Raw genomic sequence first — 11,243 nt, forward strand, 5'->3', positions numbered from 1 at the left:
AATTAACTCTATCCCAGATGAAAGCAGGATAAAAATCTATGTGTTTTTCCACATGGACAAAATTGCCAGCTCTCGAGAATCCATAGAAAGCTCTATCAGAACCTAAATATGTACCAAAAAAGCACTGCAGAGGAAAAAACTTTGCTCCGTGAAACAAGTTTCTAAAAGTTCTACTCTTTTATTAAAGGGCTGTATAATATTAGGAAAAATTATTCTGCAGTGTTTAGTAATATGTTCTCGACGTGTAACTAGCTGAAATGTTCAGCACCCTATACATCAGGCCTGAAGTTCGTGGGGCTTAAAAAAAAAGGGGGTGAGGTCAAAAGGTTTTCGTAAAAATTGAAAGGCAAGTTACCTTTGGGTGTTCAGGCCCAAGTTTCAGGTTTCCCTTTACAACCCGACGAGGAGGGTTGGTGATGGTCTGTCCCTCACTGCAATTGAAAGCAGACATTTTGGAGCCTAGAATTTGAGGCCTTGAGAATAATGGAGTCTTTCTTGGTGTAAAATTAATGAATTGCCAATCATGAGCATGCCTGTATGGCACACTTGGGGGGAATAGGCTAACCACTGTAAGCCATGCTGTTACAGCTGCACGGAGACCGGTAACGTGGGGTCTGTGCACTTGGCTTCTTTGCAAAACGTAGACCTGACTAGCGTGTAATACAGCTGTCATCAAAAGAACAAAGCAAACCTGAACCTGTCCTACGTGCGTGTTTTGTGCTGGTATAACTGCTTCAAGCAGTGTTTTAAATTCCTCTTCCCCCCATTTGTTTTTTACATGGTGGCATCCCCTTGGGTGGAGGAAGCTGGTTTAGTGCCTGTTTCTCCTTCCACCTAAGTCCCTGCTGCCTTGAGGTTGAAGTGTAATCTAACTTGTAGAGATAAGGTGTAAAAGAAAACGGAAGCAGAGCAAGAAGGTGGTTTTCTGGGAAAGCAGAAGAGTCTGGTTCCTCTCCTTTTGCAACTGTTCTTGAAGCCTCTTTTAGTATGGTTTCTGGTAGCTTTGTTTATAACGAGACGAAGATGCCTTGTTTCATGTGTTCTTCCTTCGTTAGGTCAGGATCCAGTGGCATGGAAAATGATGGGTAAAGTTCAGGGGCTGATTACACCATTCATCTTGCCCCCAAATAAATACAGAAGCAAATATTGCAACATGCTTCTTTCCATGCTAAAAAATAACTTTAAAAAGAAAAAAGTAACAATCAAATCTAAAACCAGAGAAGAGCCAAAATTATGGTTCATAGTTAGACTTTCCAGCTAAAGCACTCCTTTCTAATTAATATAATCCTAAACTGAGTTTTGGTACACGTGTTTCTTGTGCTACAGCCATAGTAATTGAGGAACCAGCATAATGACAGTGATACAACCTGTGGTATTGATTAATACCTGTGGTATCGATCGTCTAGAGAGGCAGGATGAAATAGGTTTACCCTGGGGATGGCATGACTTTTATTTTTAGCGCTTTTAAAGACAGGCCCCCATGGAGTAATCGGTACTAAAATGTAACATTTATTTATTTAATTTGTAATGATTTCAATGAATTGTCAGGTTTTAATGGCTGAATAATGCTAATGGTAGAGTGAATACCACAGCTGTACTCCTAGGCTATCCCAGGATTATTTTTTTTTCTTATTAATGTGCTGAAAACCTATCAGAATTCAGATAGTTCATATTAGTTAAATGGTGGAAAAGGTTGCATAGGCTTGTGCAGCCCTTGGTCTTTTAAAATTGCATGGGTATACGATTAAGTAGAAATGAAAGAAAAAGACCGCTTTGGCTCGTTAGTAATTGTGAGATAGTATTTGCATTTTTGGGGGCCAGTCTGGTAGTGTCTGACTTCATTTTCATTCTGGCCTGTACTTGTGAAATCTGCATCACTTTTTCTTGCTAGGGATTGTGGGGCAGATGTGCCAAGTCTGCAATGCGTGTGATGCGGCCTTGTTTTCTGACCTTTGGGATCCAGTTAGAGACGCCTGGTGGTCCCACTGGACGTGCCATTCCTTTGTAACGTCTGTCCCTGGGACAGGGAAAGCTCTGTTGGTTGAAGTCAGCTCCACGTGCTTGGCACTACGTGCGGTCATGCTATAACCGCCCAGTTTCACCAGCCTGGGATCGTGTGGTTGTTACTGACTTGCAGCAAGGCAGTCAAGGACCAAACTTGCTTCCACCATGTCTGAGCAAGGTAAAAGGTTGCTTGAATTTTGTGCCCCAGTCTGTAACTGCTCCTGCTTAGGATGTCAACCGTCATTTTAAATGGTCATTCTGATGTAAGAAATGTTGAAAATGTCAAACCCCAGACTATACTACTGGTTCTCGTCAGACTTTGACCACTTGATGATGGGTTGGTGGCTTCTCCTTGGGGTTGGTCCTTCTCTAGCTGGGGCAGCCCCACACCGGGCTTGCTCAGGCTTTGAACGTGAAACTGCAGGGTCGGATCGTGCCCGCTAGGTACTCTGTGTAAAACATCAGCGGAAACCCTGGAGATCACTGTCGTGTAAATATGAAGTGTATTTAGTGTCACTGGGAAATGCCTCTCTAAACAGAAATTAACAGCAATTTGCCTGTTTGTGGTCGTGTACTGGTTTTTGCTGGTCTAGAGTTAATTTTCTTCGTAGCAGCCTGTATGGTGCTATGGTGACAGTTGTCACTGCCTGCTTCAGATGCGTTTGAAAGCTGCCTGTTCTCAACGCTTCTGTTATGTTTCTATATTAGCACAACGCTGACTGTTCTTAAGTTGATCCCAAAAAGGCTCTTACTAGTGCTTCTACACTATTTTTACTATTATTTGAAGAATATAAAGAATTTCTGCTTACCTTTCCCATTAGAGAAAGGTTCTAGTGTAATGGCCGTTGTCCATACAGTGTTTGTAAATCGTACACTGTTTGCTTTTTTTTTTTTAATCTTCCTTCTCCTTTTACACAAACAGCCTTTCTTTGGCGCTGAAACCCTTTTTTTGTTCCCTTTCTAAATACTGGATAGAGAGTAGTTGTTCATTGTGAACGCGGCTCTCTCGCTGGGCAGCTGCATTCCAAGGACTTAGCGCAGAGGCCGCCATTGGCGGGGGCCGGCGAGATTTCGGGCGGCAGGCAGTTGCGTATATCTGCCGGCCGACCTCCCCGTGCCCTCGCAGGAAGTGAAAAGGCTCTGGGTAGTCAGCTGTGCAAGATCTGGGTGCATGCAGGCACACTCAAGATGGATGCCAAAATGGGTTAGTCCCTTTTTCTTGGTTTTCTTTAATACATGTGAATTAAACTCGCTCGTATATCTCGAGGCTTTTAATTTCTCTTTCTAAAAAAAAAAAAAAAACAACAAACCAAGAGGGTTACTTGATTCAGGGGTGGTTTGTTTTTTTTTTTTTTTTAAAGAGAGGATTATCAGGTTAAATATGTTAAACCACTTGGTTTTATCATCAAAAACCGATATGAATTGTGCAGTTTTAAGTTAAATGTCTGTGAAAGAAAGAAAAGACTTCAAAAAAAAATATATATACAGTGATAAACCTATCACGGCACTTGCTTTAAAAGCAAAATGTAATTGGATGAGTTCTGCATGTAAGGCACGGATGCTAGCAGTACGGTACTATTTTTAGACGTGCCAAGTGACAGTTCGTGCTTACCAAATGTAGGCAGCTGTTCTTGCTTTAGAATAGGCCTGGAATACTTGCATTAAATGCAGGAGATTGTAATTCATATTGTATAAAATAAAGATTAAAACAGTTGCCATGAGGAAAGGTACAGTTTGGCAGGGCTGTTCCTGAGAATTGGTTGGGGGTTTTGTTTTTATGTTGTGGGTTTTTTGTGTTTTGTTTTTTTTTTTTTTTTCTTTTAAATCTGCTGTGAATACCTTGTGTGTAAGTTAAAACCAGAAAGCTGCTTCTAGTAATGCAGTAATTCTAGTAATTAGAATTAGTAATGCTGCTTCTAGTAATTCTAGTAATCTTTTTTCTTTCACTTTAGAAAGAAATATAAATCTGATCAGTTGGAGAATATAAATCAATTTCATCGTGTACTCTCTTGGACTGAGAATTACAAATTGAGTTTTCAGTGACTTTTAACACAGAATTTCCCTTTGAGGACTTAACAATGAAACCAGATATCTGTGTCATTAAGCTCCGGCTGATTTGGTGGTTCTCCAAATGGAGTGGAGACAGAGTGAGGGAACAAGCGCTGGGTGCAGCTTAACTCTGGCCTGGGAGGTCCTAGCTTGGGGATTTTTTTTTTATAGATTGCTGGGAACAAAAGACTTGAAGATGGATCGCTAGAGGCCATTTGGCATTTGTCGTATGCTTCAATTCCAGCCATTTACCTTTGTTTCTTGTATTTTGGAAACTGTCACACAGATGAATTACTGTCTTTACATTCCTTATAACAGGGTTCAGGTATAATGCGTTTCTGCTTGTAGTAAGTGATTTCCTAGGAAGCAGTAAGAACCCGCTATCAGTGGGGAGGCGTTAAAACTGTGTTACCGAGGAGGGAGTATCTCATTTACAGGACTAACGCCGCCTGCAAACGGAGAGGAGTAGGGCTCATACTTGGTGTGTCACATGATACGGGAGCAGCACCCAAGTCTGAATGTATGGATGCTCAAATTGCAGCATTTAAAAATAAATAGAATTTCAGTGTTTGCAGCAGTACTCAGAAAGAAATGAGTTTTTGTAAAGATTTCTTGCATGATTGAGGAGCACAAAATCCAGCAACTTTTTTTGGCAAGACTGGTTTTGAAAATCTCACCCAGGCGTTATGGATACTTGCAGCTCAACTTAGGTTTACGGTTTACAACGATTCATAGGTCAAGCTCACAAGCTCCTTTTACGTGCTAAACTTGCTTAACGTAAGGTGTACAGAGACACTAACAGACGCTTTTGTGATTAGAAGCCAAACCAAAGAAAATGTAGTTGAATTGAGGGATTATAGCCCATACAAAAGGAATTCTGTGATGACTTGATTTTTTGTGTGTGGTTGATTTTTACAAATATTAAAGAAAAGTTGTCTTGCTTAGAGCTTCATTTCTTTGACAGGGAAAATAGAAGTGCAGCTTTGTAACATGAAGAGACCCAACAGAATAACAGGTCAGGAGGGTGCGTGGGTAGGGTGGGCTGCAATTTGACGAGGACTTTGGACTGGTGCTGTTCCGAGAGGAGGAGCGGCACCTCCTTCAGCTGGCTGCTCGCTCGCTTACCCTGTACGTTTGTGGAGTCACACAGTGAACCACAACCAGAATCTGATCCGGCTGGCTGCTTAGGTTTTATTTTTATTTTTTTATTTTATTTTTTTTGTTGGTGCGGTAGTTGTCAGCAGAATGCAGAGAACCAGGCTCGTTCTGTGTGTGACGGAACCAAGTGGTGGTGCAGGGGTGAGGCTGTTTCTTTCCGCAAATCTTTGGTTTGTGATAAATCTAAGGTGTTCAGGCAACTGTAACCTGGTTCTGTCTGTAGAACTTAAGGAAATTTCTACGGAAATGGGAATTAAATACTTGGATAAAATATTTTGCATTATGAAAATGGCAGCTTGAAGTTTCTCACCCGGATTCTCATCTTTCCAGCGCCTGCTGCTCAGTACGGTTTCCCTGCGGAAATAATTAGGAAAGGACTTCAGCTTCTGAAACACTGTGAAATTGCACAGTAGCCCCACTGGCATTTTCATGCTGTACCTACAAAGGGATTATGCAAACTTTGCCCTACAGAGGCTACTAAGTATTTACTGTTGGTGCATTGCTATATTTTCATCCTGTAAGAAATAATAGACAAATTTTTTTTAAAATTTTCTTTCATAGTCATTCAAAGTAAGAACCTGTTCTGAATTGTGATATGCTATTTTACAATGAGCTTTGGTGATGTTTAGGATAAGATTCCTAAACTTGTGGTGTCATAGTATTAATTTTTCTGTCATTTATCTTGAGTTCTGTATCTAATACATTATTGCTATTAACAAGCAGTTTTGATGCAGAAGAGGAATTTGTTCTTCTGAAAATCTAATCAGCTGTGGAAGTAGAAATCATGAAGGGTGAATTTTATTGTATGTTTCATCATAAAAGTATAAAACTGGACTAGATGCCTCTGCCCAGTTGTGTACTGTGCAATGGAGAATCCCGTTTGCCAGATTTCATGACTTCAGTGAGGTAATCAACTGGATGCAACAGCACCTCAAAACAAAGCAAGCAGCAATGGATGTATTAAGCCATTACCTATGACTTGTGCAAGGGTTTAGTTTAAACAGTGATGCTAAAAATGGCATAATACAGTGTTCTCTCATGAGGGTCACTTAAGGAAAAAATAAACTCGCCTTACAAATGAAGTATTTTGCCTTGGAGCACAGCAGATTTAGCCTGGATCGAAATTTCAGTGAGATTATTCCCTCTTGATGGCTCAGTCTGTCACCCGTAATCAACATTATAAACTCCCATGGAAATGTCTTCAGTCTAAAGGAGACAAAATGAACTTCTAATGAGTCTTGAGTGGTGCCTTTGCCTCTACCAGACTTGCAAAGATAAAATGGTTTAGAGATCTGTTAGTGTCTTGTCGTTTGTCCTAACAGGGAATCAGAATCAATCTATTTAGTGAGTGAGCTCCACAAAATGCACAAAAATAAAATGAACTGTAGCACAAACTGCTGTGGTTCTGGTGCAGAACATAGCACAGTAGTTGAAGAGACTAAGTCTGACATTGCTTAAGGGCAGAACTGTTCTTAAATTTTAACAATTACATTTGAGGTAATCCTAATAACAATAATCCCAATAATCTGAAGACCAATGCAGAATCAGTGCTAACATAGCCTATTTCTAGTTCTAATTTCAGCTCTGGTTTGACAGTGAGATCGCAAGTTCCATTCTTGATGACTCTCAGCAGTCACGTGAATCATGTTTTACTGTTTTCATGTGGATGCAAAAGGTATCTTGTTCTAATTTCTCACCTTCTTTAAAATTTTAGTTGTTGACCTCCTTTACTGGCGAGACATTAAGAAGACGGGAGTGGTGTTTGGTGCCAGCTTGTTCCTGCTGCTTTCATTAACAGTGTTCAGCATCGTGAGTGTGACAGCTTATATTGCCTTGGCCCTGCTTTCTGTGACGATCAGCTTTAGGATATACAAGGGAGTTATCCAGGCAATCCAAAAGTCTGATGAAGGCCACCCGTTCAGGTGAGATTTTTCTTTCTTTTAATTAAAAAAGTGTGTTTTGGGGAATAGCAGTATTGGTGCTGTTAGAAGCAGTAGATGACATACGCCGTAATATGTTGCATAATCATGTAAATAGTCGCTGTACTGAAAAATCTGTTACCCAGCCTATGATTAGTAGTCTTTCAGTTTTTCTCAGTAGGCATACATAGCCATAAAAAAAAATGAACTGAGCACCTGGTACAGGGGATATCCCTGGGAATGCTGGAGTGTCTTAAGTTAGATTAAAAAAAATTAAATACTTAAATCTAATGGAGTAATGTGTGCATTTTAGAATGGTATACTATATATGTATATATAATGTCTATAGTCAGAATGTGAACCAGTCGCAGATGATGTACAAAATTTAAAATGTAAAGAATACCCAGGAGACGCAGCACTTTCAATGCACTATATTTAGCAAAAATCAGAATAAACATAGCAGGGGATACTTTCATCTTTTTTGACTTTTTTTTTTTTTAAGAATGCTGTTAAAATTTATGTTTTAGTGTGTAGCAGCATAGCTGTGTTCTCCACATGCCAGGCTGCCTTGTCATCAGCAGAATCCAGGTTCATTGCAGCCTGCCAGGTTTATTGCAGATCAGAAATCCAGAAGCTTGGACTTAGAATTCTAAGGCTCGAGGAGTTGAATCAGAGGATTAATTTATGTCCTCAAAGAGGACCGACAAGCTCTTTAAGTGATGAGCGAAGTCCTTGGGGCATGCCGTGTGTGCACTTCCCTGCAGTGTGGGAATATGGTATCTGTGGTATTCATCCTTTCCTCTGTGGAGTACAGTGGTGCCCATTATTGGAAAGCTGCATCTTAAGAGAAATAAAAACTTATTAATGCGTTAGAGTACTTTCTAAGAGTGGATGTTTCCTGTTTCCGTACCAGCCCTGTCCCACACTGCTCAGACTTGCTTCTCTCCTTTTATTCATCAATGAAGTGGTTCAATCTCAACTTCCCTTGCACCTTTCAGAAACTCCTGCTTGCCCTCTTATTTACCTCTCTTACTAATTTTGTCGCGCTCCCAATTATTCTCATTCTCTTCCATTATCTTCAATAAGGCAAAGTAAAATGTTTTCTTGGGTTTACCTCCATTCCTCCCTGACTATGTGTAGTGGCTCATTTACCCAGCGGAAGCCAATCTGTGCCTAAAACAGCTGTGGGACAAGTCTCGGGGGGGAAAAAAAGGAGTATTTGCTCTCAAGCTTAGATCTGATATGAAGAAAATACATCTGAACAATTGGCAACAACATTCAGTATAGCAGTATGAAGTATGTATCTTTTGTAAACTTAGATTTTTTTTTTAACCATCAAGGCCTTGTGTGGCTCTCCTTGTTCAGCCTCACTAGGGTGAATAATTCCCAGCTAGAAATCCTGTTTGCTCTGTCTAGCCAGTAGTGCTCTTCGATATCCAAACAGCATTTCCAAGTTTACCAGTTAAGTTTGTTCTTAGCAAGAACAAGCAAAACTTGTTCTACCTGTGCTCTTCCTGCAGTTTATTTCTAAAAATACTGATATTCATAAGAAGCTTCTAGACATTCTTGTCCAACGTACCTGGCGCTTACTTTTTATCTGTATAGTTTCAACTACAAGAAGCATATTTTTACTTGAATTTAGTTTGACAGTGAAGAGCACGTCCATGAGATCAATTTAATTTTTGATTCAGATACTGAGTATCTTGCTGATGAGTTGAGAGGTGTACAGATTCAAGCCAAGTGTGGATAGCAGAATGTAGCCTTGAAATGGCCGCCCTCTGTAGTTATTGTTTACAATATTTTAATTTATTTTGGACTTGCCACAAGGCCATGTTTAACTTTGCCTTAAATGACATACATAGGAGCCTCCATTATGCGGTTTTTATTTAAAAAAACAAACAAACAAAACGACCCCAAAGCAGAATCTCCTCCTAAACAAAAGCACAAGTTTAACAACTGTAGTAATGTAAACTGATTGCCCTGTTACAGATGTGCTGCATTATTCCTTCTACCTCCAACATGCCAATTATATAAATAAATTAAACTTCGTTTAAAGAGTTTAAATTGCCATAGCCACTGCAACTGCAGATAAAAGTCGTCTTGTAGCAAAAAGAACACTTAACCAGATGGGAGCTTACATCTTTCTGTTAAAAGGACTGCTGTCAGTAACTGTAAGAAATTTCTTTAGCAAATGATGAAAAACTTGCTCATTTTACTGTGCCTTAGTGTGTTTGTTACAGCTTAATGGTAACTCCAGAAGTGCCTTCCAGCAGTATGAATGGATATGTTGCTTTTGTAGGATTTTTTTTTCTCTTTGAGAAATGAAGGAATCTCAAGTCTGGTAGAGTATTAGGCCACCTAATACAATAGCAAAACCTGAGAATGACACAGGCCCCACACCCCCCAGCCTGTCTCTCACTTAGTAAATGCCCTAGCACAACATAGCAGTAAGAAAGAAACATTTTGGGGGGTTTTGTTTCATTGTAAGGTTTTTTTCAAGGTTCACTTTTGTGTTACCTAAGAATTACTTAGGTTAATTCTGGCCTTTTAGCATTCCTCATATGCTGAGGTTTTTTTCTTTGTAACATGAAAAGAACCTGTGTTGATACTGTATATATAACATATGTTGATAGTTTGACAGCACTCTTACAGTAAAGTTTCATAGGCTTTTCTTTCTTGCAGGGCTTACTTGGAGTCCGATGTAGCCGTGTCTGAAGAGCTTATTCAGAAGTACAGTAATGTTGTGCTTGGTCACATTAACGGCACAGTCAAAGAGCTGAGACGTCTCTTCCTAGTCGATGACTTAGTTGATTCTCTGAAGGTAAGTTTGCTTCAGCTGTACTTACAGCAGCCTTGTGTAAACAGATTCCTTGCTGACCTAGGTTAGCAAAGCCCACTGGTCCTTAGAAGCATGAATGAACAATAGCATCTTTGGCTCTGTATAAGTAAATAATGAGTTTTAGTTGGCTTGTTGGAAGTCATAACCCTTTTGTTTTTCAAGAAGCATAGCTTTCTGTTAGCGCTGAGTTGAATATAAAGCACTGCGTGCAGTAATAGAGTGGATAACTTTATGCACTTTATTTTGACAGTATAATAAAAAGGAACGGAAAGCTGAAATAAGCTCTGGGTGCATGCAGTTCAGCTGTTACACCTCCTTGCTGGTTCTTAACAGCAGAAATCTTTTAAGAAAACAAGACACTGCTCCAATATGGGCATTCAGAATGTGTCACTAACGTATATCTGTCCCTCTTGAAAATCTGTGGTTTGGGCTAGACTGCCATAGTCTGGCTTGGTTTTGTTTTTTCCTGTTGGTTTCTGTCCAGAGAGGAGCAACTGGTTAGTGTACAGTTACTTGTCTGAAACAGCAGGAGTTCTTGTGTCCATTTTTTTTGCTGAAAGAGTGGGGACTGAGCGATGCCCTTGTTTTACTGGGAAGGTGGACATTTGTTTCAGTCCCTGAGTTTGGGTGGGAACAGCTGCTGCTTTTAGTGATGAGAAGTACTGAAATGGGTTTTGCAAGTTACTCTCCCTAAAGTATGCAATACTGCCTAACAGATTTCTTGACTATGTCCAGGTAGTATTTAATGGGATTTATTGAAGGTGGCAGAACAAAACTGACAGTGAATAATAATAAAAAATTGGCTGAAAACTCTTCAGTTTTGTTCTGTGAGAATTGTATACTCTCCTTTCAAGCTAATCGCCTTTCTTCATTTTTCAAACAATTGTTTCCTTTACTGAGTACAACGTGTTGTCCCTTTCTTTTTCAGTTTGCTTAATCTTCTGGAAATAAAGTTGCATTTATCCTCCAGTAAATCCCTTCCTTAGTGCTTTGTAAAGTCCTTTGAGGAGTTGTGGGGTTGGGGGAAGGTGTTTCTAATGAAACTTTGAGAAAAATAGGAAGGCTGTAAAAGTCTTTGTTGTATTTGTGGAATAGAAATAGGGTCTTACCCAGAGTTTCTAGATCCACTTTCTCATTATGCTCCAACTTAAGCACAGAGTTTGTGCAAGTCTCTGACAGTAAGTCCTTTCCCTCTGGAGAAAGGAAAGATGATAAGGCGTTGTTACCTGGGGTCTGCTGCTCGTGGTAAAGATTCATTTTCTCAGGAGGGAAAG

General features: G+C 39.9%; 1 protein-coding gene across 1 annotated transcript in view; it reads left to right on the plus strand.

Moving 5' to 3' along the window:
- Window positions 1-3,146: 3,146 nt before the first annotated feature.
- The window catches only part of RTN4 (reticulon 4), a 16,105-nt gene continuing 8,008 nt past the window's right edge, over window positions 3,147-11,243 (plus strand). The window contains exons 1-3 of the mRNA XM_009709519.1: window positions 3,147-3,208; window positions 6,926-7,133; window positions 9,813-9,951. Of these exons, the coding sequence (XP_009707821.1) occupies window positions 3,193-3,208; window positions 6,926-7,133; window positions 9,813-9,951 (363 nt within the window). The 5' untranslated portion in view covers window positions 3,147-3,192. The remainder of the gene's footprint in view (window positions 3,209-6,925; window positions 7,134-9,812; window positions 9,952-11,243) is intronic.

This window comes from Cariama cristata, unplaced genomic scaffold (genome assembly GCF_000690535.1).
Source record: "Cariama cristata isolate BGI_N322 unplaced genomic scaffold, ASM69053v1 scaffold20431, whole genome shotgun sequence".
In the NCBI taxonomy this organism is placed as follows: Eukaryota; Metazoa; Chordata; class Aves; order Cariamiformes; family Cariamidae; genus Cariama; species Cariama cristata.